Source organism: Sphaerulina musiva, assembly GCF_000320565.1.
Source record: "Sphaerulina musiva SO2202 unplaced genomic scaffold SEPMUscaffold_3, whole genome shotgun sequence".
In the NCBI taxonomy this organism is placed as follows: domain Eukaryota; kingdom Fungi; phylum Ascomycota; class Dothideomycetes; order Mycosphaerellales; family Mycosphaerellaceae; genus Sphaerulina; species Sphaerulina musiva.
This window is the reverse complement of record NW_016017385.1, coordinates 358,090-374,046: the sequence shown is the minus strand read 5'-3', so window position 1 is coordinate 374,046 and position 15,957 is coordinate 358,090. Positions and strand designations below refer to the sequence as shown.

Here is a 15,957-nt window from a genome sequence, read left to right as displayed (position 1 = left end):
GGGGGGGGGGGGGCTAACTCCTCGGTATCTCTACGACGACGACGACGAGCAATGATTGAAGGATATTATTATTTCTAAATGATAATAAAGCTAGACCGGTTTTCTCGCATAGTATAACTTCTAGCCTCGCCTTGCTCTCATCCTATCTTTACTTACATACAGTCACCTTACTAACTCCTCGGGAAATGATTTTTTTGGAGTTAGTTACGGACCTTTCGTAGCTTCCATATATTCAAGACGTCTAACGAGATTTTGGCAAGAGAAATGAATTTCATGTCAGGTAAGTAGAATCGAGTCGCTACGCAAAAGTTCGTACGGGCAAAAAAAACAAGACTTTCTTTGTACAGTCAAATCCCTCAAAATTCTTCCACAGCCATCCCATTCATCCATCACAAGGAATTCAATTCCCCATTCGAAGTCTCATCCTAGCCAATCAATCAATCAATCAATCAATCAATCAATCAATCAATCAATCAATCAATCAATCAATCAATCAATCAATCAATCAATCTGACAATCAATCAATCCACAGAAATGTAAACAACAACAATCAACCTCCCCTTCTCCATCATTTCAAAAAAACACCCCTCAAACAACACTATGCCTAGCAAAAACACCCGACCCCTCGGCCTCCGGCCTAACCAAAACAATCATCCACAACCCGACCTGCCCCGTGTGATGAATCAAAGGAGTACAATGCAACCACCTCGTAACACCAGGTCCATCGCCATCTTCGCTGGGTTTGTGCAACCATCGCACTCGAGCGGTGACGCCGCCTTTGTTGCCTTCGCGCAGCGCTTCGGCGAGATTTTCGCGTACGCCGTTTTTGCGGCACACGCGGTGGAGGAAGGGAGATTGGACGATTCCGGGGACGCGCATGGTCGGGGACGCGAAGAGGACGCGGAGGGAGGGGTAGGGACGGATGAGGAGGTACTGGATTGGAGTGTTAGGGATGGGTTCTTTTTTTCTTTTTCTTTTTCTTTTTTCTTTTCTTTTTTTTTCTTTTTCCAAAAGAAGGAATTCATCATTGGTATAAGAATTCCCGGGGAAACATGAAAGAAAAAAGAGAAAAATGGGGAAGAGGAAATGAAAAACTCACATATCGATACACTCCTGACAAATTCCCCGGAGTCCCATCCATCGCTCCCGAAACAACATGTCTCGGATCCAACCCCTCATGAGCCGCATCCGCAGGCTCATCATGATCATCCGAATCCTCACTTCCATCCGCGAGCAACACTCGCGTACCAGGAGCGGGGGCCTTCGTCGTGCGAGTATCGAGCCAACGGCCCCGCTGCGCAGAGCCGCCATGTCGACGAATAATGTCCAATTCTGCGCCTGTGAACATTTCGCTGAGCGCTTTGACCTGCTCGAGAGGGTAGAGTTGGGGCACATCGTCGTCGTCGTGGGCGCCGGCGCCGGCAGCAGCAGAACCCTTGGATGCGGCTTGTCGTGCGATGAGTTCGCCCAGACTTTCGGTTCCGGCGCATTCTTTCAGGAGGGCGGAGACGTCGACTTGGGCTCCGAGGAAGTATCGGACGTTGCCTTGGCTAGGAAAGGGGGGGAGGGAGGTTAGTCCTGGATTTTCTCTGGGGCATCCTTCTCTTGGTGAGCAGCTTACCTATCCATGAGCGGAGCATTCATGACAAGACTCAGAAAGGGAGTTCCATCACGACGATAATTGACAAAAATCTCCGTGTGATCGCGCTTCTCCTGGCAGGACACGGCAAAGCGCCGACACGAATCGACCGTTGTGCCAGGTCCTTGCATGAATCGACAGTTGCGACCCAGAACATATTCGAGACTGCCACCTGAGTGACGCGTGAAACCTTCCGAAGCCAGGATCAATGGGTCGTCGCGAAGCCGACAGTCGGTGATGCAGAATCTACACGCGAGAAGTGAGTTAGAGAGACGTTTCTTGTCACATACGTCCCCCGCTGGCATCATCGTTCCTCGTCTCTCAAACCAAAAAAGAAAGAGGAAGAGAAACAATCCAAGAGCATGCGCAGATATTCATGATCCGACTTACACTTCCGCCAGTCTCCCACTGGCTTCGTCCAAATGCGCGGGCAGGGTGCCGGTAATGCGGCGCGTAACCAGCGCGCTCACAATCTTGACATACGTATGAGCAATGAAGTAATGCAAGTCATCCCTCAACAGCTCCGCAAACGCTTCTCTCGCAGCATCATGCAGACGAGTATTCTCGACCGGAGCCGGGGAGTGGGCACTTCCCATGGGCAGAGGAGACTTGCGAGCCAGCGAAACCGTCAACGAATTGGCGTAGTCCTGCGCTTTGATGGCTTTGTATGCTTCGCTGTAATACGTGAGAATGGGCACTCTCCAGGGCCGGTATTTGCGCATGAATCCGAGGAATTTGGAATGGTATTTTGAATCATTCAGGATGAGATGTAAGTGCTCTGCACTGTACAACTGCTCGGCTCGCTTCTCCAACCAGAATTGGCTCGCATCGCGTTCTTCTATCGGCTTGGCCTCGCGATTGATCAGGTCCCAGGAATTGGGGTCATCCTCATCGTTCAAATCCGTGTTGAGGATATCGATCTTGTCCGGACTCGGGTCCTGCAAGTGTGCGACAACGTCATGTGACAACTTCGTGGGCGCGGCGGGAATATCGACCAGGATGGAACCCGTCGGCGATTGCATTCTGTTGGGTTGTGGAAAGTCTGGGATGTCTGCTGGACCTTTGATGGTTGGTCCTGTGATTGATTCCGTTTCAGTCGCGGGCGTGCTGGCCACAGGAGATATTGTTGGCGATCGTGCACCCCTAGAACGACCCCTGGGCCGGGAATTGGTGGCCGAAGAGCTATTTTGGCTGGCCCTACTGTAAACAACCGTCACATGTCAGTATAGACATCAGACGCTGGTCGCTCCAATCTTGGCTAAATCCCCGTACCTGGACATGTGTTTTGTGCGCCCTCTAAATGAAGCTGATCGATCCGGCAGAAGCAGATCGTCTTCAAAACCTGGAAATCCTGGGAGCAAGATTTCGTTCTGCGTACTGTTAGTCCTTCGAACTTTCTCCCGCAGAAAGTCGCGCGGTGCGTCCGTCTCCTCCTTGGGAAACAATCGATAGGTCGCAGAGTCTCTTGTTGTGCTCGAGACCCTCGGGGAATGCGGCGTGTCCTTCACGGCGCTCGACACCCGTTGGGGCACTGGCATCGGCGTGTAGGGTGGCACCTCTGGGATTGCTGTAGAGAGAGATGTCAAGGCATCCAGAACCAAAGACTCTGTCGAACCTTCGGCGATCGGGTTGGGCGCAATAGATGATGCTCCGAAGCGAGTGTTTGGTGGCTTTTGTGGCATCATGAATTAAAACAATGGTTCTTGGATAGATGGACAGAATGGCAGTTTACCTACCAGCGTATACCGTGTTTCCTTGTCCCCGGCAGGCGAGAAATCACTGCTCACATGGTGTTGCGAGGCATGGCGTGGATGTCTCCAGCGGCCGAACTTCTGGAGCAGCTTGACCGAGGGACTGAGTGGATGTGATGTGTCCATGGCGATTCAGAGATGGATGCGGAAACAACCCATTCGCAGTTTGTAGTTGGGTATGCGACTTGCAGACAAGAGTAGTGTGTGAAGTCATATACACAGTTGCTGCTGAACTCCATTGAGGTTGGACAGGGGTGAACTGCTTGCACCTGGGCCTAGCCTGGGCCCCCTGTCTCCGTAGTATTGCTTTGCAGCTTACGCACTATCCATCGCGCGCTCTGATTCGCCTCCAGTTCTGCCCACGTAGATTGGACACCGACCCTGGTACAATGCCCACGCGTTTGTAGAGAGTGTGCAGTCAACTAGTCCGTCTAGTCATAGTGAATTACCCGCAACATGTCCAGGATTATAGCGGCTCGAGACGCTGTCAACAAAACTCACAGGCTACCAGCGCCAGTCTATTCCTTCTCTTGATAGAGGAGAACCCGGTCGATGGCACGGATCAATTGGAGCAGTCAATCAGTGTTTTGGCCGGCGATCGAAGCATTGCGACAAGCGTCTGAAGTGTGCCCGACTAAAGGGGGCAATGGAATTTGTATGATTTCTCCTCATCCTGACCCAGTGCTCTGGAACTACCCCAGCGAACCTCTCGTTGCTCTGGGATGTTCACACGTTGGATCGGCATTCGGAGCTTGTCATTTTTATTGTTATCATTTTTATTATTAGCTCTTGATTGCAGCTGCTCAAAATCCACCACTTGCCTTAGCGAGCGCGAGAGATGAAAAAAGTATATGGAACGTATCGCATTTTGTAGTTAGAGGTGGTGCGAAACCGAAAAGATGGCTGACTGGACATTCGATTGGGCATTCCGTGGAGCAAATCGCCATACAGACAGGTCCTCCAGCGGATACCAGGGCCCTAGTCGCAAAGTACATGTAGTCTGTAGCTAAGCAATCGCTGCTAGCTGCACAGACTATCGAAAATGCAGGGTCGGTCGCCTTTGCCGTCTGACGTCTGCCGGATGTTGATGACGACGGTGAGAAATTGAAGAATGAATGTCTCGTAGCCCTGCTAGCAATCTCCTCGCGTATCGAATGTCGATATTGAATGGCGATATTGTGATGCGCAGACAACAAGTGACTCGTCGCCTTGGTGGCAATACCTGATTCTCGGATACTACCTCCTAGTGCGTGCAGTAGTGAGATGCAGCGACATCAGCGACTCCACTTTCGACCCGTATACGCATCATAAGGGGATTTTTCTGTGTTGGAAGGTGTAGTAAAATATTCCATCCAACATATACCTACTTCTTACGCAGGAGATTTGATCCAGTGTCGGCCTCCGAGCGTCCGAGTTCAGGCCGAGACACTCATCAGACACCACTCGCATTATTTTATGCACAGATAGGAGATTTTGGTGGTGACAAGATCCGGAGCATCCATGATACAGAGCACCAGGACTGACTGATCAGCTAGAACGTAGAAGTGATAGTTTGGCGACCGGAAAACCATATCGTGACTTTTCTTATTGCTCTTGTTGTGATTTGGCAGTTGGTGACTTCTCAAGCAGGATTGCGAGAGGAGCCCAAAATGCTCCAGGTCACCCCAGGGACCCGGACTCCCGTGAGTGAGCCACCTCATGATTGGACATGATTATCTTCCCCTTCGACTTGGAGACTCTGCGTGCTGGAGAGTATAGCCGCAGTACATTCGAGGTTCCCACTGGTAGGTATGTAGGGTCGACTCCCAGACGAGATGCAGAACGTGAGTATTGGGGTAAGGCGAAGCGAGGCGATCCACGGCGTGCTGCTTCTGTTCGTGATCGGGCATGCTAGCCTCTGGACGAGGGGGGTCACCAGCGGAGGAGATGGTCGCTGCAGGATCGCCGTCGCCGTCGCCGACGAGGTATGGGACGAGGAGGAAGAGGAAGGGAGGGAGGGAGGGAGGTGAGGTGTTGAGTACGAGAGAAAGAGGAAGACGGCGGTTGATGAAACAGTGCCCGGATCCAAATATCGTACGAAGCTGCTGCCAAGACTCGAAATCGCTCGCCTCGTTTTTGTCACATCACATCTAGGTCAGGTAGGTAGCCTAGTAACTTACATATATTCCGTCTTCACGATGCGTCTGCACCTTCGTATGCAGATCAAACATACACCTACCTTGCCTAGGTATGTATATACTTGACTTCATCCCCTCGTACTTTGCATTCCTGCTTCAGCTTACGAAAACACGAATACTACCTAAGGTAGGTAAGTAAAATAGCGTACCTAATTCACATATTTAGAATCTCCGTATCTTCTAGGTATCAGCAGATATATCGTATAGGAGATAGCTTTATATCGATCTTTGATAGCAATACTACATGTAGTCTTACTCTTTACTCTTCCCTTAGAAGCGTACAGGCAGCGATCGTTAGGTATTACCTATCAAGATCCTGCTTATACACGCACGTATATACTCCTCCAGGTACGCATACAACCGCAAGATATATATTACTCTTTTTTGAACTCGACACTCCTACAAATCGCCTTTTTTTCGTTATCCTCCTCCTCCTCCTCCTCAATCAGTACAATTCTACAACTCCCCAACTCTACATATTCCAACTCTCCAACTTTCAGACTCCAACTCTCCAACTCTCAGACTCCAACTTTCCGACTTTCCAACTCTCCAACTCTACCTCCTACAAACCTACCAGGCCCAATCCTCCTCCTCCACTCCTCCTACAACATGCAGCATCGCTAGACCCAGCAAAACCCTACCTAGGTTCATGTAGACAAGGACCCAAGAACCCAAGGTACCTACAAGCTCCAAACTCCAAACTCCAAACAACAAAACATCCTCAACAACATCCCAACCTACCCACGTGGTCCACATCCCTCCATTTCTTGCTGCCCAATAGTTTTATTTCCTCAAAAAAGCAGAAAAGAGGAGTTAGGGTTACTCCGAGACGTTCCAGTTCCAGTTCTTCTTCAAAAGAAAAAAAGGTTTACTGAAGTCTGTGAGGAACCAACAACATCGGCCATATCGGATCGGCAATGATTGCTATTGCCGATAGGGGGTGTTACCTTACCTTTCTACCTTTTACCTTCTATGGTTCTACGGTTCTAACTACCGCAGTCAGGTTCAGGCAGACAGACAGGCTCAGGCAGGCAGGCAGGCAGGCTCAAGTCAGGCAGTCAGGCTCAAGTCAGGCTCAGTGATGATGAAAGCCTTGGAAAGGACTTTTGTTCATAGGCCAATTCGGATATGAGGGGTTAGGTAAGGTACCTTATTGAGATTTCCGATAAGAATGAATGAATTAATTAATGGATTGATCAATCAATCGATCAATCAATCATTCAATCAATTTATCGTGCATACACGATAGGTGGTTCTGGACCATATACTTGGCTAGATAAGGTCGGTACTGACTTGCTTCCATAATAAGTTGCAATATCAATTTCATCAATCAATGCTCTGAGTTATAGTCTCATGTATACGAAGGTGCCTCAATACCCGACACAAGGCTATCCACATCTCTTTAATGCTCACCCTCTTCCATACTCTGTATCATGACCTTGATCCCACCCTGTTTCGGGTCGGCAGCGACCTTGAAGGCATCAATGGCATCTTCTAGCTGGAATCGATGGGTGACGAGTTTCTGCAAATCAATGACACCTCCATTCAACAAGCGAATGGCTCGAGGCCAGGTATTCGCATAACGATACTGAAACTGCAAGTCCACCTCCCGCGTACTCAATCGCATAAAGGGGATTTGGATCTCCGTTTTCCCCACTCCAATCACAAAGACCTTGCCTCCAAACTTGGCTGCGTGGATGGCTCCGCTGATGGAGCTTTCGACTCCTGTGCATTCCATGACCACGGCGGGCTCCACGCCATCTGCGAGGCTGACGACGGCTTCGGCGAATTGTTGGGGGGTATGGCTGAAATCTACCTTGTGCGTTCGCACAGAAGGGCAAAATTCCTTTGCAAACTTGAGTCTTCCTTCGTCAATGTCCGTAATCACAATCGGCTCCGCTCCTGCAGCTTTTACGCAGGCTAATGTCACTAGACCGATGGGTCCTGCTCCACACACCAAGACTGAGTCTCCCAGGGTGATGTTTGCTCTTTGCATGCCTGCCAAAGCGACACTCAACGGCTCGAGTAATGCGCCGTTTTCATAGCTCATGTTGCCGATCTTATGACACCAGACGGCCGGGTGGTTGACATAACGTCTCAGCAATCCGGGGATCGGCGGTGTGCTTCGAAATTCCACCGAGACGCATCCATTGTATTTTCCCGTCAAGCATGGCTCGCACTCTCCACAGATGATGTTGGGTTCGACGGCCACGCGGTCTCCGATGGCGTGCGAGGTGACGGAGGGGTGTTTGGCGACAATGATACCGGCGGATTCGTGGCCGAGGATGTGTTCGCCTTCGACAATCATGGGTCCTATGCAGCCTGCGTGCCAGAAATGGACATCGGAACTGTGTTTGGCGTGGTTGTTTTGTTAGACCATGTCCCCGCAACCATGAGCGAGGAGGACACGAGAGAACTCACCCGCAAATGCCGGTGCTCTTGATTGCAACAGTGACCTCGCCGGGCTTCAGAGCATCGCCCGTCTCGACTTCATCTTTGCTGGGCAATGCGTCTGCTATCCACAGATCGTGGGCAGGATTGGTGTAGACTCCAATGTTGGGTTTCCCGGACGCGATTGGGGTTGTGGTGGTGGTGGTGGTGGTCGACATGCTGTTGATGGATCCGGTGGGGAGAAGAGATTCGTCGACCTGTTTCATGGTGAAGAGGAAGAAGAAGAAGAGGAAGAGGAAGAGAGAGAGAGAGGAAGAGAGATGAAAGAGATGAGAGAGCAGCAGGGCTCAAACTAGGTCTTACCGGACGGCAAAGAAGAGAGAGAGAGAGAAAAGGCAAAGGCAGTCGGAGTGCCCAGATGATCCATGTCTCTTTCGCGGCGTCGTTGTCGGCGGTTATCATGATTCGCATCAAGAGAGTGTGGACAATCTACGCAAAATCATCCGGACATGGCCCCAGGCAGAAGGAAGGTGTATCCACCTGCTGGAGATGGGCAGTGAAGAGAGATAATTTCTCCGCGAATCGTGTGCGGGAGGGTGAGAGGTGGGGGGTGGAGGGGTGGAGGGGCGTTGGCAGCAGCCGGGAAGTAGCAGAATAGAGTTTTCACGTGCTGGTGTTGGCGGCTAAAGTGAAGAATGCCCAGTAGCTTGTGCAGTAGCTTATGTCAGTCAAGCTGTTGTCCAGTCTGTATGCACTATGGTTGGTATGGATGTAGTCAGTAAAGTAATAGGTACTTGTACCATCGTATGCTGTAGCTCGATGCGAAACAGTCAGAAGAGTGTTTCAAGATACGAACGAGGTCAGGGAAGCTCACTTCACCACGCAGCTCATATTCTGGTGGTCCTGTCTGTGCCATCCACACTCGGCAGAGGCTGGACTGCTGAACACAGAAGAGACAGGAAGACAGAGAGAGACAGAGAGAGAGAGAGACAGAAGACGCGACGTGAGGAAGATAGGCGCGTTTTCGTGTCGTTCTCGTGTCGTGTTAGTGTGTGGCTGCGTGGCGTGGTGTGGCGGGGAATGGCGTGGCTGTGGGTTCGGTGTGCGTTGTGCTTTTCACTGCTTTCACAAGTCTAACGAGGAGGGACAGTCGTCTGAGTGGCTGATATGAGAGAGAGAGGGAGAGAGACAGTTCACACTACTGAGCTTAGATAAGTACAACGGGAGAGTCGACAGGGCGTCTTCCCAGTTCTCGCTCGACCTTTCATCCATACCTACCTGTATTGACCTTACTGACCTTACCTAGGTACATGTAGGTACCTGACATGTAATACCATCATCAGCCTCCATCATGCCCTCCACTGCTCATCCTTTTCATCCACCTCTTCCTCATCCTCCTCCCCTTCCCCTTCTTCTCCATACCACTAGATAATCTATCCTCTCCAAAATGGGCGACCTCCGCTACCGTCTCAGCCTCACCATCCTCAACATCTTCTTCCCGCCTCTCGCCCTCCTCATCGTCTGCGGGCCGGACATGACCTTTGCCGTCAACTGTCTCCTCTACATTTTCGCCATCATCCCCAGCCACATCCACGGGTTATACGTGAGCTGTGTGTATTTCCATCGCAGACGCAAAGTGAGTTATATCCGTTCTCTCTCTCCACTGGTATGGGAGTCGCACAGAAATTGAAATATTCAATAATACCTGATTCAATCCAATCTAACCTCCACGGTACCCACCCACAGGTCCGAAAAGGTCGATATCCCGGAAGTCAGACCAAAGCCCTGATTTACTCGCCTCACGTGCTAAATGGAGGTGCGAAGCAAAGTCTGGTGGATTCACTGTATTGGGCGGAAAAGGAGAAGTCTCCAAGAAGCTAGCAGCTTTACCTACCTCACCTTACTATGGATCCCGAGCACCACCACCACCACCACCAGTACCTGATAAGGCATGAGGTGGTACCTTCCTAGGAGACTGGAAGCTCAAAACCAACCAGCTTTAATTTTTCCCTCTTTCTCGGGCAATTAACGACTTACGACTTACGACTGATTCCCGGCGTCGCCGGATGTCCTTCCTTCCTCATAGACCCTCAAAACCATGGATGGCCCAGGTACCTTATGCGCACCTCCCTCCCTCCCTCCCTCTCTCACGAAACACGGTCCTGAGGAAAAGTCAAAAATCTTTCCAAATGCATGCAACCCATCCATGAATCATCATCATCATCATCATCATCAACAACAACAACAACACAGGATCAAGTCATGAAGCAATGAACACTACATATGCCTAAGTCGCGAGGAGAAAACATATATATACATGTGTCTTCTTCAGCAGGCAGGAAGAGGACAGAGAGGGTCAAAAAAAGAAAGAGAAAAAAAGAAATGCGCACGCCAGTACATACATACTCGTCTTTCTGGTCCGTACCCGCCCGGCCGGCCGGGCGACATCTAAAACGACCACGGCTCTCATGCTCATACTCTCCCACTTTCCATGGTACGGTGCCAGGAAAAAAAAATCTTTCGAGAAATGTAGTCATCGTCTGTTTCCGCAAGACATGGGAGAGAAGAAAGATACTTTCTCTGTGTGTGTAAGAGGTACCACCGAATAATTACTTGTACCTGGTAGTGTACTTACTATATCAATCCCCATCATCATCCTTTCATCTCTGAGAACCACAACTCCTCCCACCCACCTTTTTTGCCAGTCCCAGAACAAAAAAGAGAAAACACCTCTGCAAGACCAAATCAAAAGAGAAAACACCTCTGCAAGATCAAATCAAAAGAGAAAACACCTCTACAAGATCAAATCAGAAGAGAAAACACTTTCGCAAGATCAAATCAAAAAAGAAGAAACTCTTTGCAAGATCAAATCAAAGATCTCCTCCCAAAAGAAATCTCCAAAAATGGGCAAAGGAAAAGGAAGATCCCGACACTCGACCAACAACAACAACAACAACAAGAACAACAAAAGCCAACACCCACCTTCTTCTTCCAACTCCAACTCCACCATATCTCCTCCTCCCACCACTACCACGACCACGACCACCACCCCACCATCCCGCCTCCGCCTCCTCCCCCGCGAACTCCGCGACAAAATCTACGAATCCATCTGCCTTGCCCCCAACGACTCCACCTTCACCATGCCCTCTCCGTCCAGCATCTGCGGATTGGGCCGCCAAATGGGCGCAGAACTCATGGAGACCTTTCATCGAGAAATCCTGGCTCGCAACGAAGCCGAAATCATTCTCCTTCCTCGCACCAGAAAATACCACATCTCGTGGTCATTCGACACCACCCTTCCCCCCGACGCGGAACCTTGTGTGCACATTACATTGCCCGTACAGGTGTGGCGGGAAGGTCCATGTCGTGTCGCTCCCGATACCATAGGAAATGGAGAAGGACCGGACAGCACAAAGGCGTCCATCTGGCGCGAGCCTGACAAGAGTGGAGGAGAAAATGGACGAGCCTGCCAAAGAACTACATGTAATAAAGACATGCCGAGCGCCAATGCGAGAATGCTGTTCCTCGATTGGTTGAATCAGCGCGAGAAATCGGTTCCGCCGAAGAGAAGGAAATATGTTCAAGAATTGAAGAGTTTGCTGGTGGATTTCAATAACGGTGTTTGTACAAGCAAGAGGTAGATAGTACCAAAGAGTCCATGATCAATCATAATCTTCAATATGAATCTTCACCGATCCCGAGCTACGATCCGCCGAAGCAGCCAACGCCTGATCCGCTTCTTCGAGCCGAAAGCGATGCGTGACGAGCGGTTGTAGATTAATGACTTTGTGTTGCAACAGTCGAATTGCAGCAGGCCACGAGTGATGGTAGCGATTGATGAATTTGAGATCAATCTAGAGATAGAGGTGCAATGTAAACGTTAGACGTTAGCGAGGAAGAATGGCGAAAAGAATGATGACGGGATGAGTGGAAGAAAAACTCACCTCTGCAAGTGAAATGTGCATAAATGGCAAATCATTCATCGTCGGTCTCCCCACTCCAATCACCATAACTTCTCCTGCTGCTCGGGGCATGTAGCATGCCGTCACTACACTCGACTGTACACCCGTACATTCGTACACGACTCGTGGTTGTTCTCCTCCGGCATCCTCGAGAACTTGCACAATCTCCTTGCCCGTCTCCTCTGCAGACTTCTTGGGATCGATTTGGAACGGCACACAACCTGGAATGAACTCTGCGGCGAGTTTCAATCTTCCCGCATCCAGATCTGTCACTACAATGGGTGCGGCACCGGAAGCTTTGGCGACTGCGAGAGCGCACATTCCGATGGGACCTGCGCCGCAAATGACCGTGGCTTCGCCGAGTTTGATGGGACTACGTTCGAAGCCGTGCAAGACCACACTGAGAGGTTCCAGTAAAGCTCCATCGGAATATGAAAGAGCGTCGGGTAGTTTATGTAAGTAAGCTGCGGGGTGAGAATGCCATCTTCTGATACTGCCCGCGTGAGGAGGTACTCCCGAGAAAGCCACGTCAGAGCAGAGATTGTAGTTTCCAGTTGAACATTGGTAGCAGTTGGAGCAAGGCACACCAGGCTCGATGGCTACGCGATCTCCGGGCTTCAGATGTGTAACAGAGGAGCCGGTCCAGACGACTTCGCCTGCTCCTTCGTGGCCGAGACAGTGGTCGTTCTCGACTTTGAGAGGCCCAATACGGCCTGTATGCCAAAAGTGCACGTCGGAGCCGCAGATGCCATTGCAACGCATTCGGACTACGCAGTCTGTTGGACGTGGGTTGAGAGGAGGGGAGGGTCCCATGAATATTTCGTGTTTCTCGTTGGTAAATAGAGCTGGATTTGAGCCGGATGGCGTAAAAGTCGATGATTCGATATTGGAGCTTGTGCCATTGGAGCTTGTGCCATTGGCGTTTGTGCCATTTGCTTTTGTGCCATTTGCGGTGTCCATGCCAGCGGTATGGTCGACACCGTTTGTGCCATTCGAGAGCTCAATGCCTTCTGCTGGCGGTCTCGCCGGCTGTTCGACCATCATGATCTGCGCGCGAGAGTGGGTAGTGTATGTGGAACTTGGCAAGCAGGATCCTTGAGTGCTGTGTAAAATTAAGTGCCTTCTCCGTCTACAGTCGATTAATGGGAATAGAATGTGATGAGATGAAAGAAAAGCAGAGCTCTAGGAAGTGCGCAGCTCGATCTACCTGCCTGCTTATACCTGCCTGCTTCCAGAGAGCACACGCGTTGACGTGTGAGACGTGGACGCCAGGCTCAGCACCTTCCAGCTTTTTGCCCGTGCCCATCTTGTGCCAATGGCACTATGTCAGATGCTGGCTGCTGGAAGGACGGCTGACGGCTGAGCAGCTCGTTGGCAGTTGCCGATTCCGGCGGCACGGCTACGCGTTGCCAATTTGATCAAAAAGGGAAGCCGAAGAAATCGGAGCCTGGGGAAGCAGTCCGACCATCGCCAGCATACCCATACCTCCTCTTTCTTCTGCCACGCTGTCTTTCCCAGGACGACCACCTGCACGCGCAGAGACTTTGGAGTGGTACTTCACTCGGATGAGCTGCGAGCGACGAGGCGGAGGCAGGCCGCAGGTGGGCGTGGTGCGGGTGCGAGCGAATCGGAGGGCGGCTGATGAGCAGGATCTGAGAAGCGGCGAAGGCCTGGTACATGTACATGTATTTCGTTGTCGCAGGGCGTGGCTCGACAGCTTATAAGAAATACTGGGCGGACTGGTGAGGGATATGTTGGCAAGGAAGCTTTCTCCTACGTGTACCTGGTCGGTAGTGGTGCCTGCCTGTCTCTAATGGCGGTGTGTGACCTTCCCTCGGTCGCAGCGCATAAGAGGAAAGAAGGAAGGACGATCGCGAGTGTGGGGAGACGGACGTTCGCGACTTCCTCGACTACACTACACCACCTTCAGAGACTACCCAAGGCAGTTAGGTACACATCCTCCCATGTCCACTGTTGCATAGTGGCTGTACAGGATGTCGGCCTATAGAGCGGAGTCACAACAACATTAATAAGGTACATGCACAATAATATTACCAACTGCACCCATCACCAGCCCTCCATCGTTCATCCTGTTTCTTCCTCCTAGACATCATTTAATCGATGCACCACAATCCCAAGCAGCATGTCCCGTCGTAGCAATAACATATAGTGCGTGCATCTCGCATAGGGCCGGGAAAAATGAAATGAAAAATAAATGAAAAAAGTCCTTTCCTGCACCCTCCCCCCCAGCCATTATAACACTGTACATGTACCTTACACATGTACCTGATCACTCCCCATTTCCCAGTCTAGGTCTACCTAGATACCGACCGCAAATCTCCAATTGATAACAACAGTAGGTACTGATATTGATTCCTTACGATTTTCTTTTTTGGCGGAATCTGCGCCATCGGTCAAGTCCTCCTCCTGCTGCTGCCCCGGCATGCGATAACAAAACATGTAGTGACCTTCTGGAGGGGCTATACTGTCCGTTTTGACAGACTTCCGGAAATGGCGGCCGGATGGGGTAAATTCACTGATATGGGTTGAGAAGAAGTTTCTGGATAGGTACCGTTTTCTTCTTGATGCTTCACATGTCCAGCTGGCATCATTAATTTCAACATCTTTATTCTTTACGCTGGACCAAAGGTTGTTGCTGCTGCTGTTCCGTCTCAGGCTTGGGCTTAGAAATCTTGTCGACTTCCTTGGTAGTCTTGAACCCGATATTTCCATCTTCCTTGAGTCCCCACTTATTCACTTCCTGCCCGGTAATGACTCTACGTTGTAGATGAATCTCCACCACCCGTCTACCCTTCCTCTTCCCCTTCAATCCATCGTCGTCTTTATCAAAATAAAGCGCCCATTCTCCCGGCTTCTCTTCGACAGCGACAAACCCTTCGAATTCATCCAGAGTAACACAGCTATCATTATCTTCACTCGTCCAGTCAAAGCTCCCAACATGATGCGCAATGGACCCCGAACGCGCCGCAAACTTGCATTCATACGTGTCCTTGTCCACATATATCCAGTTAAGCATAGGCGGATCCACACTAATAGTGCTCACCAACCCTCGCGTATAGCTGCGATTATCATCCGGATATGCAAGATAAAATCCCGTAAAAGGATGATGTCCTACATGAGCAGGATCTCCAGATTCAGGATTTTTGGCTTCCACCCAGACTTTGGAGTCGCGCATAGTCACAATCCCACTCCTCAACTCGGGGGGTGCCAGGCCGTTTTTCGAATCCTCTCCGTCGTCGTCGTCGTCAACCCATGTATCGAGATGGAATTTGAGCATTCGCGTCTGGTTGGAGGAATCGGCGTTGACTTTTTTTTGCTCGGATACGCCTTGTGCTACGCCTGTTACGACGGATACTCCTGTTGCTGTGACAATGGGTAGTGCTGTCATGAGTCCGAATACGAAATCCATGTTGAAGATAAGATGAGAGGTTGAGAGAAGCTGAGTTCTGCTGGACTTACATTTTGGAAGGACTACGGTATAGGTGCTGTCGACCACTACTATACTAACAGTCAAGTCGCATGAAGCAGAACTTGATTCTTGACATGGATGGCGACGTTATGTGTCGTCATGTGTGCAAGGGGCGGAGACGCATCCGAGAAGTCTAATATACCTATCTATCACTTCACTTCACTTCAACCATTACGTCCATCCAGCCCAAGCTTCTGAACCCCCTCGAACAAGTATCCTCATTCTGACTAGACAGCATAACCCGCAATCGCGATACGCGAACGTTCAATGAAGCCATAAGCCTCGAATCTACTCGAATCCGTCCAGCAAAGAAAAAGGCGGTCACTCTAAAATGAAATCACGACCTCAAGACTTCGAACGCAGAGTATTCGCAGCATGTGGATTTTTCAACCATCCACTCGCAAGTTTTTCATTCAAATCCAATTTACGGGGGTCTGCATATCACGGGCATCATCGTTGAGCAAATAAGTACTGTGCCGTTGGAGGGCGGGCTAGTTACCACCAGCGAGAGAGAGAGAGAGAGAGAGAGAGAGAGAGAGAGAGAGTA

General features: G+C 50.4%; 6 protein-coding genes across 6 annotated transcripts; 2 read left to right on the top strand and 4 right to left on the bottom strand.

The window, feature by feature from the left end:
* Positions 1-359: 359 nt before the first annotated feature.
* Positions 360-5,189, bottom strand: SEPMUDRAFT_147906 (uncharacterized protein). Its single transcript, XM_016904589.1, has 7 exons — positions 4,758-5,189; positions 3,376-4,633; positions 2,912-3,309; positions 2,030-2,839; positions 1,622-1,885; positions 1,100-1,550; positions 360-933 (listed from the first exon to the last, which is right to left on the bottom strand). The coding sequence occupies exons 2-7, from the start codon at positions 3,514-3,516 to the stop codon at positions 589-591; spliced, it is 2,409 nt and encodes an 802-aa protein (XP_016762190.1). The 5' UTR covers positions 3,517-4,633; positions 4,758-5,189; the 3' UTR covers positions 360-588.
* Positions 5,190-6,969: 1,780 nt separating this feature from the next.
* On the bottom strand, positions 6,970-8,176 carry SEPMUDRAFT_106446 (sorbitol dehydrogenase; the record flags this gene model as incomplete). Its single annotated transcript, XM_016900635.1, has 2 exons — positions 6,970-7,915; positions 7,989-8,176. The coding sequence occupies 2 exons, from the start codon at positions 8,174-8,176 to the stop codon at positions 6,970-6,972; spliced, it is 1,134 nt and encodes a 377-aa protein (XP_016762189.1).
* A 1,229-nt stretch (positions 8,177-9,405) lies between these two features.
* Positions 9,406-9,839, top strand: SEPMUDRAFT_115360 (uncharacterized protein; the record flags this gene model as incomplete). The annotated part of the gene is made up of 2 exons (XM_016901154.1): positions 9,406-9,594; positions 9,705-9,839. The coding sequence occupies 2 exons, from the start codon at positions 9,406-9,408 to the stop codon at positions 9,837-9,839; spliced, it is 324 nt and encodes a 107-aa protein (XP_016762188.1).
* On the top strand, positions 9,482-11,574 carry SEPMUDRAFT_131808 (uncharacterized protein; the record flags this gene model as incomplete). Its single annotated transcript, XM_016902451.1, has 3 exons — positions 9,482-9,594; positions 9,705-11,402; positions 11,501-11,574. Exons 2-3 carry the CDS (start codon positions 10,862-10,864, stop codon positions 11,572-11,574), a joined length of 615 nt encoding a protein of 204 aa, XP_016762187.1. The 5' UTR covers positions 9,482-9,594; positions 9,705-10,861.
* Positions 11,575-11,620: 46 nt separating this feature from the next.
* On the bottom strand, positions 11,621-12,880 carry SEPMUDRAFT_40146 (alcohol dehydrogenase; the record flags this gene model as incomplete). The annotated part of the gene is made up of 2 exons (XM_016908773.1): positions 11,621-11,812; positions 11,903-12,880. 2 exons carry the CDS (start codon positions 12,878-12,880, stop codon positions 11,621-11,623), a joined length of 1,170 nt encoding a protein of 389 aa, XP_016762186.1.
* Positions 12,881-14,023: 1,143 nt separating this feature from the next.
* Positions 14,024-15,357, bottom strand: SEPMUDRAFT_147902 (uncharacterized protein). Its single transcript, XM_016904588.1, has one exon. The coding sequence runs from the start codon at positions 15,348-15,350 to the stop codon at positions 14,547-14,549; it is 804 nt and encodes a 267-aa protein (XP_016762185.1). The 5' UTR covers positions 15,351-15,357; the 3' UTR covers positions 14,024-14,546.
* Between the last annotated feature and the right edge of the window lie 600 nt (positions 15,358-15,957).

Coding starts and splice junctions, on each gene's coding strand:
- SEPMUDRAFT_147906 (XM_016904589.1), bottom strand. CDS start 3,516: ATGGACACATCACATCCACTCAGTCCCTCGGTCAAGCTGCTCCAGAAG. Junction 3,310..3,375: donor AGGAAACACGGTATACGCTG/GTAGGTAAACTG, acceptor ATGCCACAAAAG/CCACCAAACACTCGCTTCGG. Junction 934..1,099: donor TGTCAGGAGTGTATCGATAT/GTGAGTTTTTCA, acceptor ACTCCAATCCAG/TACCTCCTCATCCGTCCCTA.
- SEPMUDRAFT_147902 (XM_016904588.1), bottom strand. CDS start 15,350: ATGGATTTCGTATTCGGACTCATGACAGCACTACCCATTGTCACAGCA.